The sequence below is a fragment of the Gouania willdenowi genome, chromosome 5, assembly GCF_900634775.1.
Source record: "Gouania willdenowi chromosome 5, fGouWil2.1, whole genome shotgun sequence".
Classification (NCBI taxonomy): Eukaryota; Metazoa; Chordata; class Actinopteri; order Blenniiformes; family Gobiesocidae; genus Gouania; species Gouania willdenowi.
In genome coordinates, this window is record NC_041048.1 from 35,283,994 (window position 1) to 35,309,373 (window position 25,380).

Consider the following 25,380-nt stretch of genomic DNA (forward strand, 5'->3'; position numbering starts at 1 on the left):
ATCCTCCTTTTTTAGACTCATGGTGGATGGGTTGGAACACCAGCAGGGTTTGCATGTGCGTATTATGTGTGTGACTATAGCTTGCTTTTTGGACACTGATATGACCTTTTACAGGCAAACTGTAAAAAAAAAAAAAGGCCTTTCTCTTGGTCATCTTTAATGATCTTAAATACATATTTAGTAAGGCAGGCATTGTTCAGCCAGCTTCACATGTTATCCAATAGCTACAGAGCAATACAGACAAAATTACAAAAATACACTAAAGGCCCACAAAACAACACAATATGACTCCAAAAACACATAAAATCAAAGCAAAAACACAACATAAAAGAAACGTTTTAAAACAATAGCACAAAAAACTCATTAAATGGCAGAAGAATACACTAAAGCACAACAAAAATGACACAGAAAACCCAAGACGACAACAAAAAGCATACAAAATAGCCCAAAACATACTAAATGACAGAAAAATGCACATAATTGACTCCAAAAATACACAAAATGACTGAAAAATACACAAAAGGACAATTAATATTCTCAAAACAACAGAAATACCCCAAATACAAATTGAAAGAGAAAATACTGTTAATACAAAATGACACCAAGAACTCACCAAATGACAGAAAATATACAAAAGGGCAACAAAAATTACACCAAAAACCCAAGAGGACAACAAAAAGCACACAAAAATGACTCCAAATACACACAAAATAACCAAAAACATTCTTAATGACAGAAAAATACACATCATTGACTCCAAAAACACACAAAATAACCCCTATAATACACAAAATCACTGAAAAATGCACAAAAGGAAAACTAATATTCTCAAAACAACAGAAATACCCCAAATAACTCTAAAAACATATCAAAATAAGAGCAATTAAAATGACAGCAAAAACACAAAAAGAGTGAAATGTTATGCAGTTTCTGAGTCATAGAGTCATTCTGTTAATTTGTAGAATCCACTTCAATCATACACATCCTAAAGTGAACACGCTGTATCCCTGGATGATTTGATACGATGACTGCAAATGTAGGATTGAGACAAGGACTTTAGTTTGCTTCTTTTTTTTTTAAGCTAAAATGAAGCTTCTTCTTCTCACAGGTGGCATGTTTGATCCGAGTGCCCACAGAGGTCATCAAACAGAGAACTCAAGCGTCTCCTTCATCCAGCACTCGCAGCGTGCTGCTGGCTACACTCAGAGAAGAGGTAAGAAGACTTGTTCTCCAGTCAGGAGTATTGACTTTCACAAAACTGCTTTAACAAAGTATGCAAAGTTTTCATGGTTTTTGAAGTCCTTTTGTGTATTTTTGCTATAGTTACCTCCTCCAAGCGCGAAGTGCAGAGCGGATGGTTATGTTTTACCCTGCGTTTGTCTGTCTGTCTGTCTGTCTGTCTGTCTGTCTGTCTGTCTGTCTGTCTGTCTGTCTGTCTGCCTGCCTGTCTGTCTGTTAGCAAGATAACTTGAAAAGTTATGAACGGATAATGGGACAAGGAACAGGTGATTAAATGTTGGTGATGTTCTGATTACTAAAAATGATAAAATACCACTCGTAGAAATCACATTAAGCGTGGATGTGCCTGCTCCTTTAAGCATGGTGGCTTATGGGTAATGCACAATGGCTTATGGGTAATGTAGTAGAGGTAGGGAAGTGCGTGCTGTACTCTTTAATCACCTACAGCCAATATTTATTTAATCAATGCCTTAAAAGACATGGATATAATGAAAAGAGTGGATGTACACGAAGGCATAAACGTGAGCAGATTCACACGGACTTATTACACACACACACACACACACACACACACACACACACACACACACACACACACACACACACACACACACACACACACACACACGGACGTCAGCAAACGAAACAGGCTTCATCGAGGCATGACATATAAACTCTCTCCGTGTGCTTTTCTAGTTTTGTGTGTTTGTTGTCATTTTGTGTGTTGTTGAATTTAATTTGTATTTATTTTGGGGGCAACACAAAATTAAATTAAGGGCCACATGTGAATGGTGTAGGTGTCTACGAATATGATGCGATCAAGGAAACAAAGCCCGTTATTTTATTGGTTAATTATATCATTGGACAAATTTTACTGCATTCTCTAGATCAGAGAGGGGCAACTTTTAAGAAAGCGGGGGCCACAAATAATGACCGTCTGATCCGAGGGCCACATTATCAGTATTAAAGTGAGCATTTAGATTAATGACCAATCTGAGCAAAAAAAAATTTGTATTTCTATTGTTATGCATGTATTTGAAATCTTTGTGTTTTCTAGCGTTTTGTGTTTTTTTTTTATTTTGCTTGTCCTTTTTTTTTTTTGATATTTTTAGTAATTTCTTATGTTTTTTTTGTGTATTTTTGTCATATTGTACGTCTATGTTGGAGGCTGCACAAAATTAGACCAGGGGCCACATGTGGTCTGTGGGCTGATCGAGACATTATTCAGTCCAGACATTTTTTTTTTAGAGTGAAGCTGTTCATTTGCGCTGTATGAAATGTAATATATGTATATAATAGAAAACAGTTCTCCTGCTGTTAGTGCGTACTGGATGAAAAAGTAGCAAACGATCATTTTTCTTTTATCTTGACCTCAATGTAAATTCTTTTGATCAATGTGTCTTTGATTCAGTTACTTTCTGTTTGTATTTATTTTTATTTTTTTTTTTACTATAAATGAAAATCAATATTGTTCCTGATTAACGTGTGGTGTTTTCTGTGATCAGGGCGTCCGAGGCCTGTACAGAGGATATGGCAGCACAGTTCTTAGAGAGGTAGGTTTCATTCATTCATTCTTTCTCTTTAACTCCCTAACTTTACATACAGCTCTTTGTCATTTCAAGTAGTTACAGTACATTTGCCTTTGGTCACTGCAGTATGTTTATTAAATGGATCTGAGAAATCAGCTCACAGCACAAATGGCTATTTAGCGTAGAGAATGAAAGCTGCTGGGGACAATTAACATTTATTTTATAATACAGATAAAGACATAGTGTAGGGCTCATCGATCAATAAATCAAAAGTAGACTTCATGTTACTGGCATTTCTTGTGTTTCATTCATCAGACAAAGAAGATAGTCATTTGTTTGATGTCTTTTCTGTTCTGGTTTGTTTATGGAGCTCCAAGTAATATGACGTCACTCCGCGACACATACAATTTTGCCGGATTCAGGTGTTTCCGTGGAAACCACACATATCAAAATCTGCCATTGTTTTGGCCCAACTTTCAATCTCTGAAAACACTAGAAATGTCACTTTGTCAGTATGTTTAGGGTGATGTTGGCATCAGTAATGGATAACGACAACCTTTGGGGGAAATACAGGTACATCAAAAAATTAACAAATAAACCAAGTGAAGTTAAAATCAAGTCTTTCCACTAAAGGCTTTTTATTGATCATTTTCTGAAATTGATAATATTGACTTATTTTCTGCTGCCTCTCGTCACACAGCATCTGTTACATGTCCAATATGCACTGTTGATGTTCCACTGATTCTTCAGTGCAGATATATGTGCTGCTAAACATAAACATGAGCTCCAGTTTGCTATCTTTTGAGAGTTGCTCACTTTTTAGATAAAAAAAGACATTTTTAATGATGAAGATGCTTTAGCTCTTCACGATCAGTAGATTCATATACACGCTAAATATTAAGCAGACGAGCTCACCTTCAGTCAACTAATGAATTTCAGAGCTCAAACCTCCACAAAGCACCAACTTTCCTCTTTGTCAGTTATTGGCAGTTATTTAGATGTGATCCTCGTTAATAACCATACAGTACATCAATAATGTATGGGAGCCTCTATTCTTTTGAAAAGTCACGATAAAATGCACAATCCAGATGTGATCTGGATTAAACTTGGTGTGGTAATTGAGGAACTGACTCGACATAACTGAGCCAAATTTCATAAACGTCAGTCAATTACTGTATGAAACGAGATAAGAATGTTTTTCATTTTCACCAATGATAAGGATTTTTTGATTTTGAAGCAATCCAGAAATTATATATATATATATATATATATATATTATATATTGATCTGGATTCCCTCCAAAATTCAATGTAATCTTCCATGGCATAAGGTCTATCTTTGGTTTGGATAAGTCACCCATTAGAAAATGACTTGAGTAAAACAGTTCACCTTTAATGGACTTAAGCATCAAAAGTAAAAGTAAGGTAAAGTTTTTGAAAGTATGGATAAAAAGAAGCAAAATGACAATAAATGTTCTCCCCTTGTTCTCTTTATTTCACCTTTAGCTAAATAAAATAGATGTGGTATGACAAAAGAAACAAAAAAATACCTGAGCAAACACAGTGTCTGTCTGAGATATTGATTGATATTGTCTGTAAAGAGCAACTCTTTAGCTTTCAGAAATTGGTAGTATTTCTCCGATACGGAAAATATTAGCGCAGTTACGGTTTTTTAAATGAATGTGTTCCCGAGATGCGTTCATTGTTCCTGGAAAACCCTGACATTTTGATGAGTTTGTAAAATTTGTTATAAATACCATCTCATTCCCAGCGTTGCCGTCAATCAGCGCCAGAACCAGAAGTTGTTGTTTTCGTGCTCTCGGACATGCCCATTCCAGATTAATTGCTTTCATATTTTTCATTTTGTAACGAGTAATGAGGTAGCAAAAATAAAAGTAATGAAGCAAAACTATGTTTTTTAACTTTAAAATGAGTAAAAGTAAAAGTGCTGATTGAAAAAAAAAAAAAAAAAACAAAAACCCCAAAGTACATTTACTTCATTACTATACATCTCTGCATTAATCCTGCAAAATGAAGAAATTTTAAAGATGCTTTAGTTCCCATGTGTCAAACTCAAGGCCCGGGGCCCAAATCCAACCCTTTTAAACATCCAATCCGGCCCGTGGGGTAAAGTAAAAATGACTGAGAAAACATGAATCATTGTGTAAATTACTAAATAGTTTAGTTGTGGATATCTCAGTAGGTTTGCAAACGGGTGTAAAATATCTGGCAAATTTCCACAGCAACTTAAGCTCATAAATTTTGACAATATAGAAAAAATAGAAACTTTGCATGGGAATTATTTATTAAAGTCAATCTTTTTGATCAATTTTGATACATTTTTATTTTAACTGTGTCCTATCCAAACATAAATATTGGCATCCATGCAATATAATACACTTTAAAAAACCGATTTATTTGGACGTAGAACTTTACAATTATTAAAGTAGAGTTCCAATTCAATGAAACTCACCAGTATTTGCAGAGGTTTCCAGTTTTCCCATGCTTGTGTAACACGATGGAAGTTTAATATCAATCTACTGAACCCTCAGAAAAATTTAAGAACAACAGACTTCATTAATACTATGTATAGCAACTCTCTTTTTCCCCTTATTGTTAAGCCAACCAGAATTACCACGGACACATCAACGTTAATAGATAATATATTTACTAATCAATTAGCAAGTCAAATTACAGCTGGAGTACTTATCAATGATATCACTGACCATCTTCCTATTTTTAGTATTTTTAAACAATTGCAAAATATTACAACCAAAATAAATGATTTCAAATATGTAAGACATCGAACACCTGAAGCTATTGCTGCTCTCAAGGGGGACTTATGTGCCCAAACTTGGGAAGAAGTGTATGCAACTCCTGACCCTGATAAGGCATACAATGCCTTCCTACTTACCCTAATCCAATTGTATGACCAGCACTGTCCTTGTAAGAAATACTATACTAAAAACAAAAACAGCCAGGATAAACCATGGCTAACCAAGGGCATAGCTAAGGCTTGTAAAATAAACTCTATAGAGTACATTTAAAGCAAAGGACTAAACAAACTGAAGAAAGATATAAAATGTATGAAAATAAGTTAACTCAAATAATAAGATACAATAAAAAAGCATACTATCACAAATTGCTGGAGCAGAACAAGAGTGATATCCAGGGTACCTGGAAGGTATTGAATGGCATTATCAGGAATGGAAGAAAAAAGGAAGAATATCCAAATTTCTTCACAATGAATAATTCAATCATCAGTGAAAAAAAGGAAATTGCTAATGCATTTAATAGTTTTTTTTGTCAGTGTTGGGCCGAAGTTAGCCAATGAAATTGTGTCACCAAGCAATGCCATTGAATTTGAAGAAATGAATATTAAAAATAATCTAAACTCACTTTTCATTAAAAGTGTTAGTGAGAGCGAAATCATTGAAATTGTACATTCCTTCAAAACTAAGAGATCAACAGATGGATCTGATATAGATATGGTCCTCGTGAAAGATATCATTGATTTTATTGTTTCTCCTTTCATGTATATATGTAATCAGTCTTTCTCAATGGGTATCTTTCCGAGTAAAATGAAAACTGCCAAAGTAATACCTATTTTTAAAAGTGGAGAAAAGCAACAGTTTACTAATTACAGACCGATCTCAATACTCTCGCAGTTTTCAAAAATACTGGAAAAGCTATTTGTGAAACGACTTGATAGCTTTGTAGACAAGCATAACCTGTTAAGTGAACATCAGTATGGTTTTAGATCCAATAGGTCCACTTCAATGGCAGTTACGGAACTAGTAGAAAATATATCAACATCTATTGAGAACAGTGAGTATGCTGTTGGAGTCTTTATTGACCTTAGCAAGGCCTTTGACACAATAGACCATTCATTGCTTTTAAATAAATTAGAAAGGTATGGTGTCAGGGGCTTAGCACATGATTGGCTAAAAATTTATCTAAGTGACCGAAATCAGTATGTACATATTGATAATATCAACTCAATGGAGGCAAAAATAACCCACGGAGTTCCTCAGGGCTCCGTTTTGGGACCTAAACTATTTATTATGTACATTAATGAAATCGGCGAAGTCCTCAACAAATTACAATGTATTCTATTTGCCGATGATACCAGTTTGTATTGTTCGGGAAAAGATCTTGAGCTGCTTTTGAACACAGTGGGAACTGAACTTAAGATACTTAAAAAGTGGTTTGAAGTAAATAAACTTTCCATAAATCTGCATAAAACTAAATATATTGTATTTGGAAACAAGGAAGTAAACAAACCATGTCGAATCAAAATTGGGGAGGTAGAAATTGAAAGGGTGTATGTTACAAAGTTTTTGGGAATCAATATTGATAATAAATTAAATTGGAAAGCACACATAAATACACTAAAGACAAAAATTTCCAAACTTATTGCCATACTGTATAAAATAAAAACCTCTGTGAATCAAAATGCATTATATATACTGTACAATTCCCTCATCCTTCCATACCTTAGCTATTGTGTGGAAATATGGGGGAATACCTATAAAACTAATATACAACCCATCTTCTTATTACAAAAGAAAGCAATTCAGAATACCTTGCTCCAACAAATCCACTTTTTATTAGATTAAATATCTTAAAATTGCATGATCTTGTTGATGTCTACACAGCAGCTGTGATGTACAAGGCTCACAATCTCATGCTTCCTCACTGTTTACAAAAGATGTTTCAAACTAGAGAATCAAGATATAACCTCAGAGGAACTGATCTGCTACAAAAACCCATGGCGAAGAGTAATACTAAGAGGAGGTGTTTATCAGTCAAAGGAGTTGATCTATGGAACGGTCTACCTATACAACTTAAGGGCTCCAAAACTATTCATGCATTTAAGAAAATGTACAAGTTAAATATTATAGAGAAGTATAGAACACTTGAATGAAACATTAGACAAGAAGTTGATCGAGGATGCTTAATATAATTTTGATTGTTGAAGTTTAAGTTTTGTGCTTACATGTTACCATCGTTGGTATGAGAGAAACTGTATAATTGTGTCATCTTTGGACATACAGTAGTGTTTCAGTTGTAAAAGGGGTTAGGCAAAATAAGTCTAGACTTCAGCTTAAACCCCTTTCGGTCAGGCATCATTTAGCGGTTGACATTCTTAATGTATACATTTTTTTTTTTTTTCCTGTCGTGTAATGTGTGGGATCTTTGAATGACCTTAGATCTGGATGTTCACAATGACCGAAGAAATAAACTAACTAACTAACTAAGTCATTTTTACTCTTGAATTGTTTTTCCAAAATTCTGCACAATCCTCAAATTATTTGACAAATTTCCCCAAATTAAAACAATATTGTCACTACCTGTCACCTATTGATTGAATATTGTCTGTACCTTATATACGCTACATACATGCTTTTATATCATTTACACATGGAAATGCAAAGTAGCACTTATGTTTACATTTTTTGATTCCCAACCTCTGACGCCCACTTGAGATCAAAGTTGTCCGTATTTGGCCCCTGAACTAAAATGAGTTTGTTTTAGCTCTTCATGATCAGTAGTTTTATATGTATACACATGCTAAATATTAGGTGGGCAAACACACCTTCAGTCTACGAATGAGTTTCAGTGGAACTGATGAGGAAAATAAGAAAGGCAGAGCAAAGTGTATGAAGGTGACACTTGTATTTATTCTGTTGGAGGCGAGCTAGGTGAGGCCGTAATCTGGATCCCTCTGCTGTGCGAGCCTGTACTTATTTTCTGCCTCACTAAACTGATGTTATTCACGCAAATTCCATCTGGACAGCCTGAGAAAAGAAAAAGAAGGACAACAAGACAGTGTGATTTCTCCGAGGGCTCTGAATAAATGAATACATTTGGAGTTTGGCACATGGCCCATGTGCATACTAACACCGGCAAATGAAACAGCCACCATGGCAGCGGGACTCTGAGCATGGGATGGCGAAGGAATGTTTGCTGTGGATTGGCTTTGACGCGTGTCAAGAAGGCAATTTATTTTCTTGCAGCTTTTGTCACTATTCGTGCATCGTCTCCTCTTTTGGCCAAGATGCTCTGTCTAGATAAGGTTACTCATACATCCTACTAATTAAAGCTCTTCTGTCCTTCTTTATGCATTAAGGGCTCTATTCTCCCGTCTAGACTTAGCGCTTTTTTACGCACCTGCAGTTATGCGCTTCTCTTTTGCTCGTATTCTCTAGTCCAGGCTCCTGTTACGCCCACCACGCATAAATTAACCAAAAGTGCATAGTCAATGAATGAAGGCTCTCTGAAGCAAAGGAGGCGGACTGAGCCTGGGGCTGTTTAGAAATCATGCAACATGAAGTTTTCCCAATGATTGTAAATGTCATTGAAATCCATGAAAATGATAAAGCTCACTTTTAATTTGAAACGCCTTCGTTGATAAACAATGTAACAGGTTAATTTGATCAGATTATTGCAGTGTGAGGATTGGACACATTTTTCTAACCGAGCCACAGTTAAATTCTATATTAACATTTGTTTGTGTGGAAAGCCTGATTTTATTAACTTTTTACATTCCTGCATTCAGAAATGATCAGCGTGTATTAGTCGTCGTCATCATCATCATCTGCCATCAATGTTTCACTTGTTATTTACTCTTGTAGTGGATCAAACTGTGGCTTTACATTGTACACAGTGTAAAATAGTTAAAAGTCAGTCTGACGTCTGTCAGAGTTTTATTGTAATGAGCTGCAGCAGCCGAGGCGCGCACCGCAGCACACAGCTGATCAGCTGCTCTCACCCCCTTCCAGGACAACTCTATTTTCCCAAATTACTGCAAATTATTCCATGGAAAATCTTTAAATTTAATAAAAAAAATGGTCATAATCAAGGATATTTAATTGAAGATCCAGCAGGGAATGATATCTGTCACTTATTGCTTGGATATCATCATTACCTTACAAACTTTATATTTTATTTATACATGGAGGTGCAAACTAGGCTACATTAATGCTGGGATTATCATACTTTTTTTCCCGCCTAAAATCTGCGACCCACTTGAGATCAAACTGCTCCATGTTTGGTCCCTGAACTAAAAAAAAGCCTGACACCTCTGCTCTCAGGCAGGGGTTCTCAACTTTGGGGTCAGGACCCCATTTGGCGTCGCAAGACCAGATGCTTTCAAGAAACTAACAATATTTTTTTAACAATTGGAGCCCATTTTTTGCAACTACACCAAGCTTGTTATGTTTTACCTATTTTCATCACTTTTTCTTGTCATATTTTTTCTCTTTTTAATGCATTTTTGCTACATTACTTCCATTTCTGTCATTTTTCCTTCAAATTTCAATGTCTCTACTGCACATTTTCAAGACATTTCAGGCACTTATAAGCCCTTTTCACCACATTTTATGTTTTTTTTTTTTTTTAATTCAACCACATTCACGATTTGTCATTCCCATTATTTGCCAGTTTGAACAAATTTTCCCTACATTTTTAAATTCCAATTTTTGTGGTTTTTAAAATCCCATTTCACCACCTTTTCCACCATTTTTGGTCACTTTTAACCCATTTTATCTCTGATTAGAACAATGATTTACATATTTAAGATGACTATATTATCTGGAGCAAATAATAACAAACTTCCTGGATAACAGTGGGTATTATTCAGATGAATAAATAAAGGTGGTTATCACAGATTCATAGAACAATGGACCATAATTTTACTGACTTTATGGATGGGCCTGAAAAATCGATGTTCATGTCTGTGTTCAACCACCTTCATGCACAATGGGGGGTACCCAGTTTCTGCAACCTGTGTTTTGGGGATCGCGGGCTGAAAAGGTTGAGAACCATTACTCTAAGGAATGTGGAAAAAATTAAATGTGAATTCATCGCACAAGGCGGCAACAGCTAAATCAATCTTTCTCAAATACACTATATATGGTTTAAAGTTGAGTAAATACTTTTAATGAGTCAGCAGTAATAAGTGAGACTCATTATTTATTGGGTGAAACCACCTTTGTAAAAAGTCTATTATAGAAGTGAAACAACAGCAAAGGTTTATTAATTAACACAAGCACGATCTGGTTCATGACACTCAGATGCTTGTTGCAGGCCCCACATATTAAACTGTTGACACATTAATTTGTATTCATTGTATGAAAGCAGCCATGGGGTAATTTTCCAAGTCTAATTAAAGCTCTAATTATGTGCCATTATCTTCTGACAGCGTCTTTGTTTTATGATCGTCTCCTCTTTGGCTGGTGCTAGTGTAGACTCTGCCACTAGATGGCGTGGTAAGATCAGCGCTGAGACCACCTCAGCTCTCTCTTCACTCACTCTGTGCTCCACCATCCTTCCAAATCCAGCTTTATGGCACATTATGACACATGGTGTGTCTTTTATTGCAGGGCCTTTTCTTTTTTGCTGCTCTAAACAGCTTTGATATGATCTCAGATTTGATCTAAACTGCTGGAGTAATGAGCCCTAGATGTGTCATTACATAGTCATTTGGTGACGAGGTGGCAGGAGAGCTGTGTAATGATAAGTGTAAGTGAGGATGACAGCGTACGCTCAGACAGCCTGATGATGGTTTAATTGACTAAAACATATAGCCACTCTCCATTTATATCACCCCCCACTTGTGCTACGCATTCAGTCTTAAAAGCTTTAAACTGTGGCCCATTTTTAACTGTTTGTGTTGTGAGGGGAAGACATGGGGGATAAGTGAGCCAATAGATCTGCTTTCTGCTTCTTCCATTCGAGGGTTTGCCTGTCAGGAACAGTTTAAGAACCTGGGTTCAGGTAGACCAAAAACAGGCTAAGATATTCCCACAACTTGTTTTAAAAAGTATGGAAAAAAAGCAGAGAAATTAAAGAGAAAAGAGTGCGATTGCAGAGTAGAAACCTCTGCCAAGCACCAAATCTCCTCTTTGCCAGATATTGGCAGTTTGCTGGATCAGTGATCCTGATCAATCATATTTTAAAGGCTTGGAAGAAATTTATATCACCATTAATAATGATACAGTAGGTTCAAATGTATTTTTTTTTTTGAAAAATTGCAGTTAAATCATAATCTGGATCCGATCCAGATGAAATTGAAGAACTAACCCAACATAACAGCCAAATTTCAGAAAGATTAATCATTTAATAACCGAGATATGAGCTTCTGAAACTTGGCCGATGATGCGATTTTTTTAATTTTTCAAACTGATCCAGAATCAGTGTATTGATCTGGATTGGATCCTCGCCGTAATTTGATGGAATCTTCCATGGTGTAAGGTCTATCTGTGGTTAAAAATGTCTCAAAATCCATTACTTTTGACGTAATCCTGCTAATAGACAAACAAACAAATAAATAAATGCCGATGAAAATATTACCTCTTTGGTGGAAGTATTGAAGCATCTTGCAAAGCTTTTAGGCATTTCATAAACTGTTGTGTTTATTGTTTTCATAATGATGGTTATTGTTGAGGCAACAATTTTCAATTTAGAAATTACGTTAGAAAGTTGACTCATTTCCGCGTGAGTTTACCTTTTTCCGTTTTGTTTTCGTTTCATCGGCTTTCCCGAACCAGATATCATTTACTGGCTTTTAAAACTTCCCGATATCGTTCCAAAAGACTAATATAATAATACAGTAATTAACTGTTGTTATTAATTTCATATCTCATCGTTGTATTTGCACTGAATGCTTTTGCGCTATGTTTTTGTGAGATTTGACGCCTGTTTGTTTGCTAAAGTTGCTTCACATTGGATCCCCTGTATTACAGTGGAAAATTGCATGTAAATGTGTGATATTGTCCCAAAATACGTTGATGAGGGTTTAGCCATTTGTTCTTCAGGAGGTGAACTCTGTCGTGTTACATCAACTTTTGCATGAGAATAGACTTTCAGTCTTTGTCCACCCGTTGCCTCTAAATGCGTGATATTGCCGAAATCATGCATGTTAGGGATTACTCCATGTCATCTTAAAATTTGCCCTTAATTTTGTTTAGAAATAAAAAATAAAAAAAAAGCGTTTTTAAATAATGACAATATTGCCATTTACATTTCAGAAAGTGAATTCCGTTTTTTTTTTTTTTTTGGTCCGTTTTCCACGATCAAGGATAATCAGAGCTCTACTTGTGTTCTGACTGTAAGTTTCTATGTGTTACATTTTAACACCTAATTAAAATGTGTTGTAAACACATTAACATGTTGACAGTTGTATTGTTGTAGTGCAGGGGTGTCAAATAAATTAAGTAGGCCACAGATTTTAGGCAAGAAAATTACTAATTTAATCTTCATTAAATTCAATAAATGATAAAATATGTACAACACTGATAATATCAAAGCAATAAGTGACAGATATGAGTCCCTGCAGGATCTTCACTTTCATGTTATTTAATTTTGTGACTCATTTTAATGTAATTTGGGGAAATTCTGTGGAATATAATTTAAGAAAATTGCAGGATTTTGGAAAAATTGAGTTATTTTAATAATTTGAGATTCCAACCATGTAATATAAGCACGGGAAAATATGAGCTATGAGATATTTACAACTGAATAAGTTTGTAATTTACACAATGATTCATGGTTTCTTGGACTTTTTGCTTGCTACTGTGGGCCAAATTGGATGCTCTAAAGCAGCGATTCTCAAATGGTGGTTCACGTTCCTGGACTGGATGGGTCGTGGACAGCTGGTCAAAAATAAATAACTACTTAATGGCTCTCATGTTGGACTTGTCTTTTATTTTGAAAGAAACTTTTCTTTTGACAGGCATGCTGTGAAATGCATGTTGCACAAGAAAATATATAGATATATGTTTAAAAAAAAAAAAAAAATGACATTTTATGTGTGTTTCTGTGTTGATTTTTGAAAAACTAAATTTGGTTGGTTAAATTCTAAAAGCGAAGTCTCTTATTCCTTTACACTGAAGTTAAAGTTAAACTCATTCGTCCAGGCTTGCAGCAGAGCTCAGTTGACCTTTGCACGGCCCTTTACTTGAAGAAAGCAGCTGCGTTTTCATGCATTTTCACAGTCTGTGCTGCAGGTTCAAACGGGCGAGGTGAGTGGGGATTCACTCTAATATCCTGTCTCGGTACGCACTGATCCTCAGAGGCTCACGTTAGTACAGCCTCATATGACGAATACACAGCAGATGGAGGACAGAGGAGGAGAGGGCAGGGGAAGCAAAGGTTGTTTGTTTATCTCTCCGTACGTAAAGGCAGGATTTATGTGACACGTGTGAAGGAGCGACGGCTTCCTCCTGCCTTGTGTTGTTTAGCTAGACCCCGATAAACCAGCTGGAATTAGTCTTACAGTCCCAGAGAGCAAACTAAATCTTCTAGATGTTTTAAACATCAAACATCCAACAAGCAGGACCAAAAAAAAAAGTAAAACGAGCTGAGAAAGTGCTCTGTTTTGTGAACATGGACACATTTTAACATTTAATATCAGTTATATTTGTTTTTAGGAGGCCAAGAAATAGCGAAATGCTGAGCATTATCAGTCATTGATTTAATGTACTGATAGATTCTGAGGTAATCCGGCATGCTTTCATGAATGTGAGCCACTGCTGTTCCCCTGTGTGCAGCTGAAGATGGATGAGAAAACCTGTTGTCTGTTGACCTCTTGAGATTTGATCCTTGACATGACTTGACCTGGAGAGGTGCATCAGTGCTCTCCAAACAGTAGGCCAGTCAGCAATGTGGGGGCAGGGATTTTCCTGCTCGACTTTGTGTTTAGGCTGACTTACAGTAGACTTGTAACTAATGTTCACTGTCTAAGTATGAGATTTTACTGAAATTATGGGGTGTTTGTGTTTCATACAGATTAATGGCGAGCAAGGGGAAGTACTCAAAAAGTGACAATTTCAGTTACTTGTGCTTAAAGCTGCTCGGGATAATTTTTTTTTTTTATCAGATAAAGACATAGTGTAAGCCTCAAAGGTCAATATATGGAGAATCCTTTGTTTGAAAAAAAAGATCTTATTGGCATTGTGTAATACTTCTGTGCAATATGTTTTATCTTCATCATATTTATAAATATTTATCTTTTTATCCCTATATTGTTAATGAATTTGCACTTTTTTACTAACTGTATTGTATTTGTATTGTATTATTTTAACATGTTCTGCACTGTAAACAGGAGAAGCTCCCAAATCTCATTATACTTTGTGTAATGACAATAAAGAAATTGAATTGTCAGAAAATTTTCGTGCATTGTATTGCAGGATGTGGGCTCCCTAAGAAAGATGCATCAAAGTGTTTTTATTTCATTCTTAACATGTATTCTTGTGATTCTTTGCCAGACGTTCAGGACAGTTATTCAATTTTGGCCGAGTTGAGTTATTTCTGTGTGAGCCCCAAAATAAACATTCGTCAATGATTTGCCACAACTTTCAGTGAAAACACCAGAAATGGGTTGGAAAGTCACTTTCATAGAGTTTTTGGGGGAAAACACAAGAAATCACAGTAAGAATAAAGTGTAAATACTATGCATCCATCTACGGGACTCCACATCCCACAATGCAATGCGTGAACATATTCCAACATCATCTTTAAGAGAGTGTTTACAGTGGAGATCAAAACAGTGTTTCGAATTGCAATTTCAACCTTTTTTTAGCAAATGATCTTAGATTTATTGATTTATGAGGTCTCCACTAAGACATTTCTGTTAAAAAGTTGAAATTGTAGATAGAGGTTAAAGGGCAATCTGACTCTCTTGGAGGTGTCCTTGTAGACGTTTTTGCCTCCAAGAAATGGATGCAAACCTTTTTTGTTTCCGACAGTTATGAGATTTAAAGTCAGACAAACACATCCATTCGGAGCCCAAAGCTTGATATAGCAGTTTAACCTACATTCATCTTTTTCCTTACTGTCAACCTGTGTGAGTTATGCCAAATGCTTTTTAAACGCTGCCCACTCTTGTGGGTCAAGACAACCCTCGTTAGACGAGTGATGACCCTCTTAAGCTACCTCCTGCCATCACTGGATGATTCATATCAGTTTATCGCAGAAGCCACTTTAAGGATTAACAGGTTTACTCCCACTGACAGTGTGGATGACAGACAAATAGATTGTGTCACAGCGACTGGCTGCACCTGTCGTTTACATCAGAATAAACGGGTGGATGTTTTAGCGTTTCTCGAAGTTTTTTTGATGTTATCTACGAACAGCATCCAACGCAGGCATTGTTGTCTGCAAATGTAGGCCTTTCTGATGCTTTCAGTCCCTCTGGGGTTCACATTGGCAACAGGACATCTGCTGTAAATCTGGCTAAACCTCCGTAACCTTCCTTAGATCAACATGTGGTCTCATTGATGAGTTTTACAGTCGGAGTGGCTTAAGGAGCAAGCTGCCAGGCTGTCAGACCCCCACTTTTTCTATGGGCTCCGTGCTTAAGTTTCTCTTGGCTAGTGGACAGCGTGCAGCTTTTTCTGCTTTTCCTAGCTCAGGATGATGCATTTCAAGCTTGTACTTGCGCACTCAACGTAAGGAAGGTTGTCCATATTTTCTAAAAATCCACATTATTAATTGCACCGAATGCTTTGCCCATTGCTTAACATTTTCACTTAAAGGGGGAGTATTGTGAAAAATTCACTTTATAATGGTTTTGTTACAGTGATATACATTCCTTTAGACTCATTCAGAGGGCCAAAGTTGAAAAAAGTTCTCTTTCTTCCATCCCTTGTTATTCCACATTTTGTAAAAAGTCAGCTCCAAACGGCCGAGTTGGATTTTTCTTGCATTGTGACATCACAAGGTGGAAACTCCTCCTCCTGACAATCCTGGCTTCTTCTACCCTAGAATGTGAGATTGTGAGCTCCTTCCTCTCAAACTACCTCATGCTCACAAGTAAAACAAATATAGCGAAGGCCGGTTGATATTACAGTTATTATGACAGTTAATATCTTTATGTTCAGTACAGGCTGCTCAATTTATCAAAATTCAATTACGATTACAATTATTACATCCAACGATTACATAAACAACATAACTGAAAAAAACCGATTATTAAAACATATATATATATATTTTTTTTTTTCTATATATATATATATATATACATATTTTTTTTTTTTTTTTTTTTCACTAAATAAAACAAACCCACTATTTTGGACATCTACAAATAATAAAGCTTGGCACGCATGTTATTAATACTAACTTTGAGTTGTTTAATCCACGCACATGCAAGCTCCTCCCCTCTGCCCCGCCCCTCTCAAAGCCAAAGCAACCCTGCAGGCCAACACAAGGAAAGTTGTTGCTTGTTATTTTGAAACATGGCAGGAGAAATGCAGCAAAAACTCTTAGCAAACAAGCAAGGCAAGTCAAATTCTCTTATATGAGAACACTTTTGGTTTGATGATGAAGACCTCGAGCAAAGACACATCATGTCCAAGAAGTGTTTTGTGCAAAGTGTTTGAAGGATCTTTTTTATGTTTAAAGAATATATTTTAGGTTTTTTTGTCCAAAAAACAAGTAACTTTGGTTGACGAATTATCGTTTGAATAATTATGATTTCAATTATGATGAAAATAATCGTGATGAATATTTTTTCTATAATCGAGCAGCCCTAGTTCAGTATATAGATAAACCAAAGAGCGCTCACAATCAGTTCCACTTTTAGTAGCCGTTATACCACCTGGTATCACCTTCATGGGGTGATCTGACGTGTTTGTGACACAATGCAACGCAGCGGTCGGACAAAACAATGGACTATCATCTTAAATGGACTATCTCTGTGTTCAGAAGATGTAAGGAGGAGAAGGAAGACTGTTAATGATTTTCTGCTGCTGTTGCTGTGATAAACCAGCGTGTGTTTACGCCTACTCATGCATATGCATGAAGCCCCAAAAAACAGCCTGTTTTTAGGAGCGTTCTAAAAGTGACTTTTCAGAGGACAAAAACTCCAAAAAATACTGTGTACTGGACCTTTAAGACTTATTACACTGCCAGAGACGAGGAAGCTTGTACTACTGAGAACTCACACACTCATGATAAGGAAGGTTGTCCTTATTGAACACTTCTAGTCTACTAAAAATCCACATTATTCATTGCACTGACGGCTTTGTTCATTGCTTAACATTTCCACTTAAGTCTTATTACTGCTATCTACTGCCAGAGACTATTGCCTGACAGGGATGGAGAGCTTTCTGACAGCTGTCTTCTTTTTTGCTGCAATGCCTATTTCTGTGTGTACTGCTGACATGACACAATGGCCTCGTCAGCCTGCGTGTCCTCCAAGTCCCAGTCCCATGTTTGTTTCCCACAACTTCATGCGTGTTTGTCTCAATCCAAGCAGAAAACTGTTACTGCACCCCATGTGTTTCTAATAACAATCAGGCCGTCAGCCTGGCAAGGGATCGAGATTGTGTTTGCTTGAAAAGTGAAGTGGGTGTAGAATGAAGGGACGGCTAGGGTGGAGAGGCTATGTTTTGGATGTTATATGAAGGGAAATGAGGAGTCTACTCCCTGGATTTTGTGTCAGTTTGCAGAAAGTTGAAGTAATGCATTAATCTCTGACAGCCATGCAATGAAGATTTAATTTGAATTATTTCTTTGCAAGTTTGGCAGGTATTACTGAAACATAATATCCAAACAACCTAATTATGGAACTTCCACACTACTGTAATCAACAGTGATTAACGTCATGATAAAATTGTGGGTCAATATACTGTATATAGTCTGCATAATGACTATGCTTTTTTTGATAAATATATCCAAGCTTCTCATTCAGGGAGTTACTCACTACTTGAGTAGTTTTACTCTTACTCAAGTACTTAGTTTATGAGTACTTTTACTTCTACTCGAGTAATTAAATTATGAAGTAACAGTACTTTTACTTGAGTATCGTTGTTGTTTACTCCACCCATGCACCACTGGCACTACGCCACCGTGCGCCCAAAATTGGAGCAAAATTAGACAATTCTGGCAAAATATTAAGTGTTAAAATGGACTAGATTTAAATAGAGCTTTTATGACAAAGTAGTTCCAAAGCTCTTTACAATATCAGGTCATTCATACAGGAATATCACTGAATATGTGCAGTAAATACATTTATATTGTTATAAAACAAAAAATTAGATAGAAACAGCAGAAACCGCATTTTAAACTGGATTAGTCACCCTTTGAGGCAAATAAGAGCTTTTAGTTGAAACTTCCAGGACAAAAAAAAGTAATATTTATGCAACATCTTCTGAACATTGGTCACAAAACAGAATTGTTATACAGTCATTTTCAGAAATATGTATTACACAATTACAGTGTAAACACTTGTGAAACAGATATAGCCATGTCATGTTAGCCTTTGTATCTGCATCTATGTTTATTTTGGGTTGTGAGTTTGACAGATACTGTATATACAGTATGTTTAGATTTGAACTATTTCATCCTGTAAGAGTGTGTCTGAAGACGTTTGAGAGACCAAGCATTGCAGTGTAGATCTATCACATGCCCTTTTTTTAATACTCTTAACCAACCAAATGAATTTTTCTCTCAATGTCAGTTCACATGAATGTTTCTTTAAGGCTGGTCATGCATAACTAACCTGCTCTCAACTGGAAATCAATCAGCATTTTCAGTCATTTCCTGCCCTGACAGAATTGCTTTAGTTGGCTGTAGTTAAAACCTGCTGCTCTTCAGCTCTTTGTGTTTTTCTGTTGCATAAAATACTTTTTTTCCCAGTAACTCAAAGTGCTCCAGGAAGCACACACCTGCTGCCGTCACACATTAACCGGCCATATGTCTGTGTGTCCGTCTCACCCCCCACTGTTACCATCATCCTCACCCTTAGAAATACTTACGACCAAAAAGCATCTGGAACAAACCACCTCGATGTTAAGGGTCACACTGTGATGTCACTGCTTAGTGTCTACTGGGGGGAAACGACAAGCATTTACCTCACTCAACCTCAGCAGAGGTTAGAGGTTCAAACCAAGTCATAAGTCAACCCTCACCTACCTTCATTTTCTTCTTCTGCTATTGTCTTTTTGCTTTGCTGTAATTTTAACAAGAATGCCTTGTTTGTGGATTTGGGTAGAGGTTTGTTAGATTAATTTATGACGTATAAATATGAGAACGACGTAAGGATATACAACTTTTACCTTTTTGGACACTTCATATTTTGCTATTTGTGTAACTTCTTTTTAAATCAGTTGAACAGATCAAACAAAATATTATTGGGTTGTAAAGAACTGCATGTATTTATTCGACAGATTTATTTAAATTATTGTCTCAGTGTGAACCTTTGGTGCTTACGTGCCAATTCCATGGCTTAAAACATATTGTACATTTACAGAAAATAAAGAATGTTAAAGTTTTGATGGACGTAAACATTTATTTATTTATGTATTGGTACATTTAACAGGGACAGTGTACATTAATATCAATACAAAAAAGTTTGGATGAACTACAGCAGGGCCCGCGGAATGTCTCCGTGCCGAATAGCACGTACTACATTCCTGAGACTTCAGTCAAATGACTCGGTTTCACCGAGTAAAAACGGTCTCCGATAGGCTCTTGACATCCACTCATAGAATATCCATGTCAAATTACAGCCCTATTCAACGAACATTAACGGAGGAGTCGGCATAGTAGTCAACTGTGGCAATATTTGACCCACAAATTATTGAGAAGATAACTTTAATGGAAATTGACCGAGTCAAATTCCTCGTGTGTACAACATACACTTGGCCAATAAAGATGATTCTGATTCTGATTCTGATTCTGAATTGCCAAAATTGTGAGAGTCATAATCATAATCATAATCTATATTGAATTACTTTTGAAACGATATATCACGCGATTATGTTCCCATAAATTTGCCCCCATTTCATAAAAATGGCTCCGAGCATCTCATCATATTCATTCATAGAGTATTCATACCAAACTGCATTTCGATCTAACAAGAACTAACGGAGGATTATGGGGCCACCTGGTGCCCCCGTGACACATACGGGGTAATGGGCCCCATTTATATATTGGTATTTGCCAATGATTCTGTACTGCCAACCATCGGAATATTTGACTCGCAAATAATTGAGGAATCAACTTTATTTATTTTTTTCTTTTGGAGCCCCAAATTGAAAATCGGGCTCGGAGCGTTGATGCGTACACATCCATAGATGATACTTACCAATTTTCAGCCCGATCCATTCACGAATAACAGAGGAGTAGCGATTTTAACTAGTGTACGCAACAACAAGAACAAGAAGAAGAACAAAGTGAGAGGCGTTTTGACTCCGGTAGCCCAACCTAAAAAATGTACCAGATTTAACCAGAAAGCTAGTTTTCATCTCTAGTCCCTGGACAGAATGTTCAATTGTCACCCTAAAAGAATACAAATGATAGGAATCATACAATAAAATATACAGTGAAAAATGCAACCACATACAGTAATAACATACTGCCATTTACATATTAAAAAACACCAGTATTTGATAAGAGACAGTCATCAGACATTAAAACATGCAAATTCATAAGTAAGTTCTAAATTACTCCAATATATTTAGAAATCAAAGCTGTTTTAGTTAAAACTGATTGATCACGTTTGAACATGTTTCCCCAACTTTTATGATTATGTTTATGAATCTGCATATTTGTACGGTTGGTTTCATATTTTGTTCTGTTTGAGATAAGACTTATTTTTAAACGGATTGATTTGTTTTTGGACATGTCAGGCTTTGGTATCTGATTTGATTTTATGCCAGTTCCAGTTGGGTTGCTGTTCTTCTTGTTTGATTCCCAGTTAATTAGATTCACTTACATCTGTTTGTCAGCACGGAACAAACAAAGCAAACTAAAGGGAAGCATTTCTTTCTGTCTTCAGGCTGTGATTGGTTATCGGTCTGGATTTCTTTGCTTCCCTCAAAGTCAATGTCAGGTTGCACATTGTAAGTGTGTTTGGCAGATCACACATTATAATATAATATTATAAATGATTGATAATCTTTGAAACAAATTAACACGGAAAAATATGATTTTAGTCACAGGCCTGCTTTAACACTGTACGATCTTACAATCCTACATGCACACCCACTCCTTCACCTCTGCACCAGCATGTTTTCACTCCCTCCTCTCTCCTACAGCTAACTCTCAGTTTCAGAGACAAATCCTCGGGCTACCATACATCTCTCTTCCTGTCAACAGCTAATTGCTTGACCCTCAGGGCATCCTGTATCACAGCACATCACCATTCACTGGCTAGTATGCACCCACTGATGTCATCCATCAGGGACTATGACAAATCAAGCCGTCATTGCTTCTTTAACCCAGTGAGAGATTAAGTATTACATTGACTTGCTCTGCAGCAAATAAAATACAGATTAGGCACTTTATTGTTTTTCTTACAGTGATATTTAAGAGTTATTATCTTTTGCCAATATATTTTTATGTCTATATCTATCGACTGGAGGAGCATAGGGCTTCAATTTGAGCATTCTACTTCCTCATTCCAGGATAGTTTGGCCTCCAAGTTTCTTCGACACTTCGTCACATCGTCGCCTTCAGGCAACCACTTCTACTCCAGCCTCATGTGTTTCAACATAGAATTTTCCAAGAGATGTCTTCGGGTGGTTTTCAGAGTGTGGCCAATCCATCTTCAGTGTTGTTGCTTGATGGTGATAGTGATTAGCTCCTTGTTGGCCCTATACAGGTCCTTGTTTGAGATGTTTCCTGGCAACTAACCCCTACGATATTTGCGATTTTGTTAGCCATATTAATATAAGAGTCATTACCTTTAGCCAATATATGTGTATGTGTCTATTTATCGACTAGCAAAGCATAGGGCTGCAACTTGAGCATTCCACTGCCTTGTTCCAGGACAGTTTGGCCTCCTCCAGGTTTTTTTGACACTTCATCACAACGTCACTTTCAGGCAACCACTTCTACCCCAGCAGCCTCATGGGTTTCATCAAGTAACTCTCCAAAAGATGTATTTGGGAGGGTTTCAAAGTGTGGCCAATCCATCTTCAGCATTGTTGCTTTATGGTGATCATGATTGGCTCCTTGTTGGTCTTCTTCTACAGGTCTTCATTTGAGATGTTTCCTGGCATCTAACCCCTATGATATTTGCGATTTTGTTAGCGATATTAATATAAGAGTTATTACCTTTAGCCAATATATCTTTATGTCTATATCTATCTAGTAGAGAAGCATAGGGCTTCAACTTGAGCATTCCACTTCCTCGTTGCCTTGTTCCAGGGCAGTTTGGCCTCTTCCAGGTTTTTCTTTTTGGACACTTTGTCACTATGTCACTATGTCACTATGGCTGCGTTCACATTGCAGGCAAATGTGACCCAAATCTGATTTTTTTGGTGGTCAAGTGACCAGATCGGATTTTTTAAAAGCAGTGTAAACACTCAAATGCGACCCATATCTGACTTTTTCAAATCAAGATTCAGGCCACTTTCATATGTGGTCGTGAATCAGATACAGATTGGATCTTTTTCAATGTGACCTCAGTGTGAACGGTCAAGGAGAATTTAATGCGCATTTGATAAGTTGACGTCATTATTAACGGCTGTGGAGCAGAGAGGGACAGGCACAGACTTGGGACATCCACTGTTGAATCGATCATTTTTCTGTCCAAGAACATGGATTATTTGAATAGATGCACTCATGTGCGCACTGCGCCTGTGTTTGACGTGCGCTGATCTGATGTTGACTTTAACAGCTGTCTGTTAATAAAAGAAGGCTTACCACTAAAAGGAGTGTAAAAAAGGAACAAAATAGGTTTTAACTGTCGGTTTCAGGTGGGGTGCGGGTATAATTATAGTCTGTCGGACCTGTCGGTTTCAGTTTTGCTCTGTCGGGTTTGGGTCAAAGCTTGAAAGTTCATATCATAAGTGGTCTATGTTTAAAAGCAAATTGGCACCACAAAAAGCCAAAACATTATTTGGCTCTCTTTTTCTTTTTCTTTCTCCTCGTCCTCCTCTGCTCCTGCTTATTCATTCTTTGGCTCCACTGCACAAAAACTTTGAGACAAACGCAACAATACGCATGCGGGACAGATTGGAGCCGTATATCCTTTCACACCGGAGTCTGATACAGGTCACATTTTAAATGGTAATGTGAACGAACAAACACAAAATTGGATCTGAGCAAAAGAATCGTAATTGAGCATTAAGTCTTGCAGTGTGAACATAGCCGACGTCACCTTCGGGCAACCACTTCTACTCCAGCCTCATGGGTTTCATCAAAGGTCTTTCCAAGAGATGTCTTCTGGTGGTTCTTAATGTGTGGCCAATCCATCTTCACCGTTATTTATTGATGGTTATCACAATTAGCTTCTCGTTGGTCTTCTTCTACAGGTCTTTATTTGAGATGTTTCCTGGACACTAACCCTCATGATTTTACGCAGCTGGCGTTTGATGAAGGGTTGTAATATTTTTATGTCTTAGTCTATATTGGTTTCACTTATAAAGCTATAGGAGAACATTTTTCACTTAAAATAATATATTTTCTGCACATTTTGCTGCATCATGTGTGCAATATGAACATGCTCTTCATATTGCTCACAGGTGGGAAGAAGAAAAAGTCTGGAGCACAACATAAATATTATGCTGACTTTCTGGGAAGCCCTTCTCTAACGTTGATGGATTTGCCGTGTTGACTTGTTGCCAGCGCACTGTTGCTCTCTCCCACCACCCTCAGGCTTTTCCTTTCCTACTTTGCCCCTTCACCTCCGAAACAAGTCCTAATTCGTTTTGAATGTTACTGCCCTGCCTGCGTATACCCTCTGCAGACGGTGGTGACTAATGGCAATTGGGAGCATGCTCTGGTTTGTATGGCGGCACTGATGGATACCTGCGTTGAGAAATCTTCAGCCACAGAGCCGCACAAACTTCACACGGCCCTCGGCATTCAAAACAATCGGCTGGAATTCTTCAGCGTATGCAGTCACACTCGTGCTGGTTTTTAAAGGTCAAACTGAACTAAAGGTGTTAGGATGAATCTATTCACTGTGTTTTAACAGTAGCTCACTGTAGGCCATTAGGGACATGGAACCACTGATCATAATTCTACATTCCTTAATTTAAGCCACATTCGTTTAGAATTGAGCTGAGTTTTAATGATAGTTATGATTTGTAGGCGGTAAAGGCACTTAACCTGAGGGGGTGTTTGAGGACAGCTAATTGTGTCTGTGTGTGTTTTCTGCTGTTAAGAAGTGGGCTTTACCAACTAAAATGGAAGTAATCCAGACGACCCCTCCCCCCACCAGCCCCGCCTTCTCCTTCAGGCCTCTGTGATGAAGTGAAAGGCCAAGCACAGGCAGATCAGTCTCCTATCGATTGGGTTTTTTTATGTGTTTGTTTATTTATTTAAAAAGACCTGAACCTCTGCGTCCCAGAGGTGTACTTAGTTACTGCCCTCCCACCCCACACACACTCACGTCACACACACACACACACACACACACACACACATATACTGACATTTTACTGGATCGTGCAGACACAAATGATCCTCTATATCCAGTGTTTGTTCAGGGTTTTAGCAAAGCCTGTAGTGTATCATCACCACCATACTGAGGTGTGAAATTTGCACAAATATGTGTAAATCCACAACAGAGGATGTTTGGTTGCTTAGTAAAATGACGTCCAGCCATTTTAACACAAAATAATGCACAACCCTGTTTATTAGGTCGGGAG

At 37.1% G+C, this 25,380-nt stretch overlaps 1 protein-coding gene across 1 annotated transcript in view; it reads left to right on the forward strand.

Annotated features, from left to right (window-relative positions):
• slc25a26 (solute carrier family 25 member 26) overlaps positions 1 to 25,380 on the forward strand; it is a 79,335-nt gene that overhangs the window by 18,708 nt on the left and 35,247 nt on the right. Inside the window, exons 4-5 of the mRNA XM_028446973.1 lie at positions 1,109 to 1,213; positions 2,745 to 2,792. Of these exons, the coding sequence (XP_028302774.1) occupies positions 1,109 to 1,213; positions 2,745 to 2,792 (153 nt within the window). The remainder of the gene's footprint in view (positions 1 to 1,108; positions 1,214 to 2,744; positions 2,793 to 25,380) is intronic.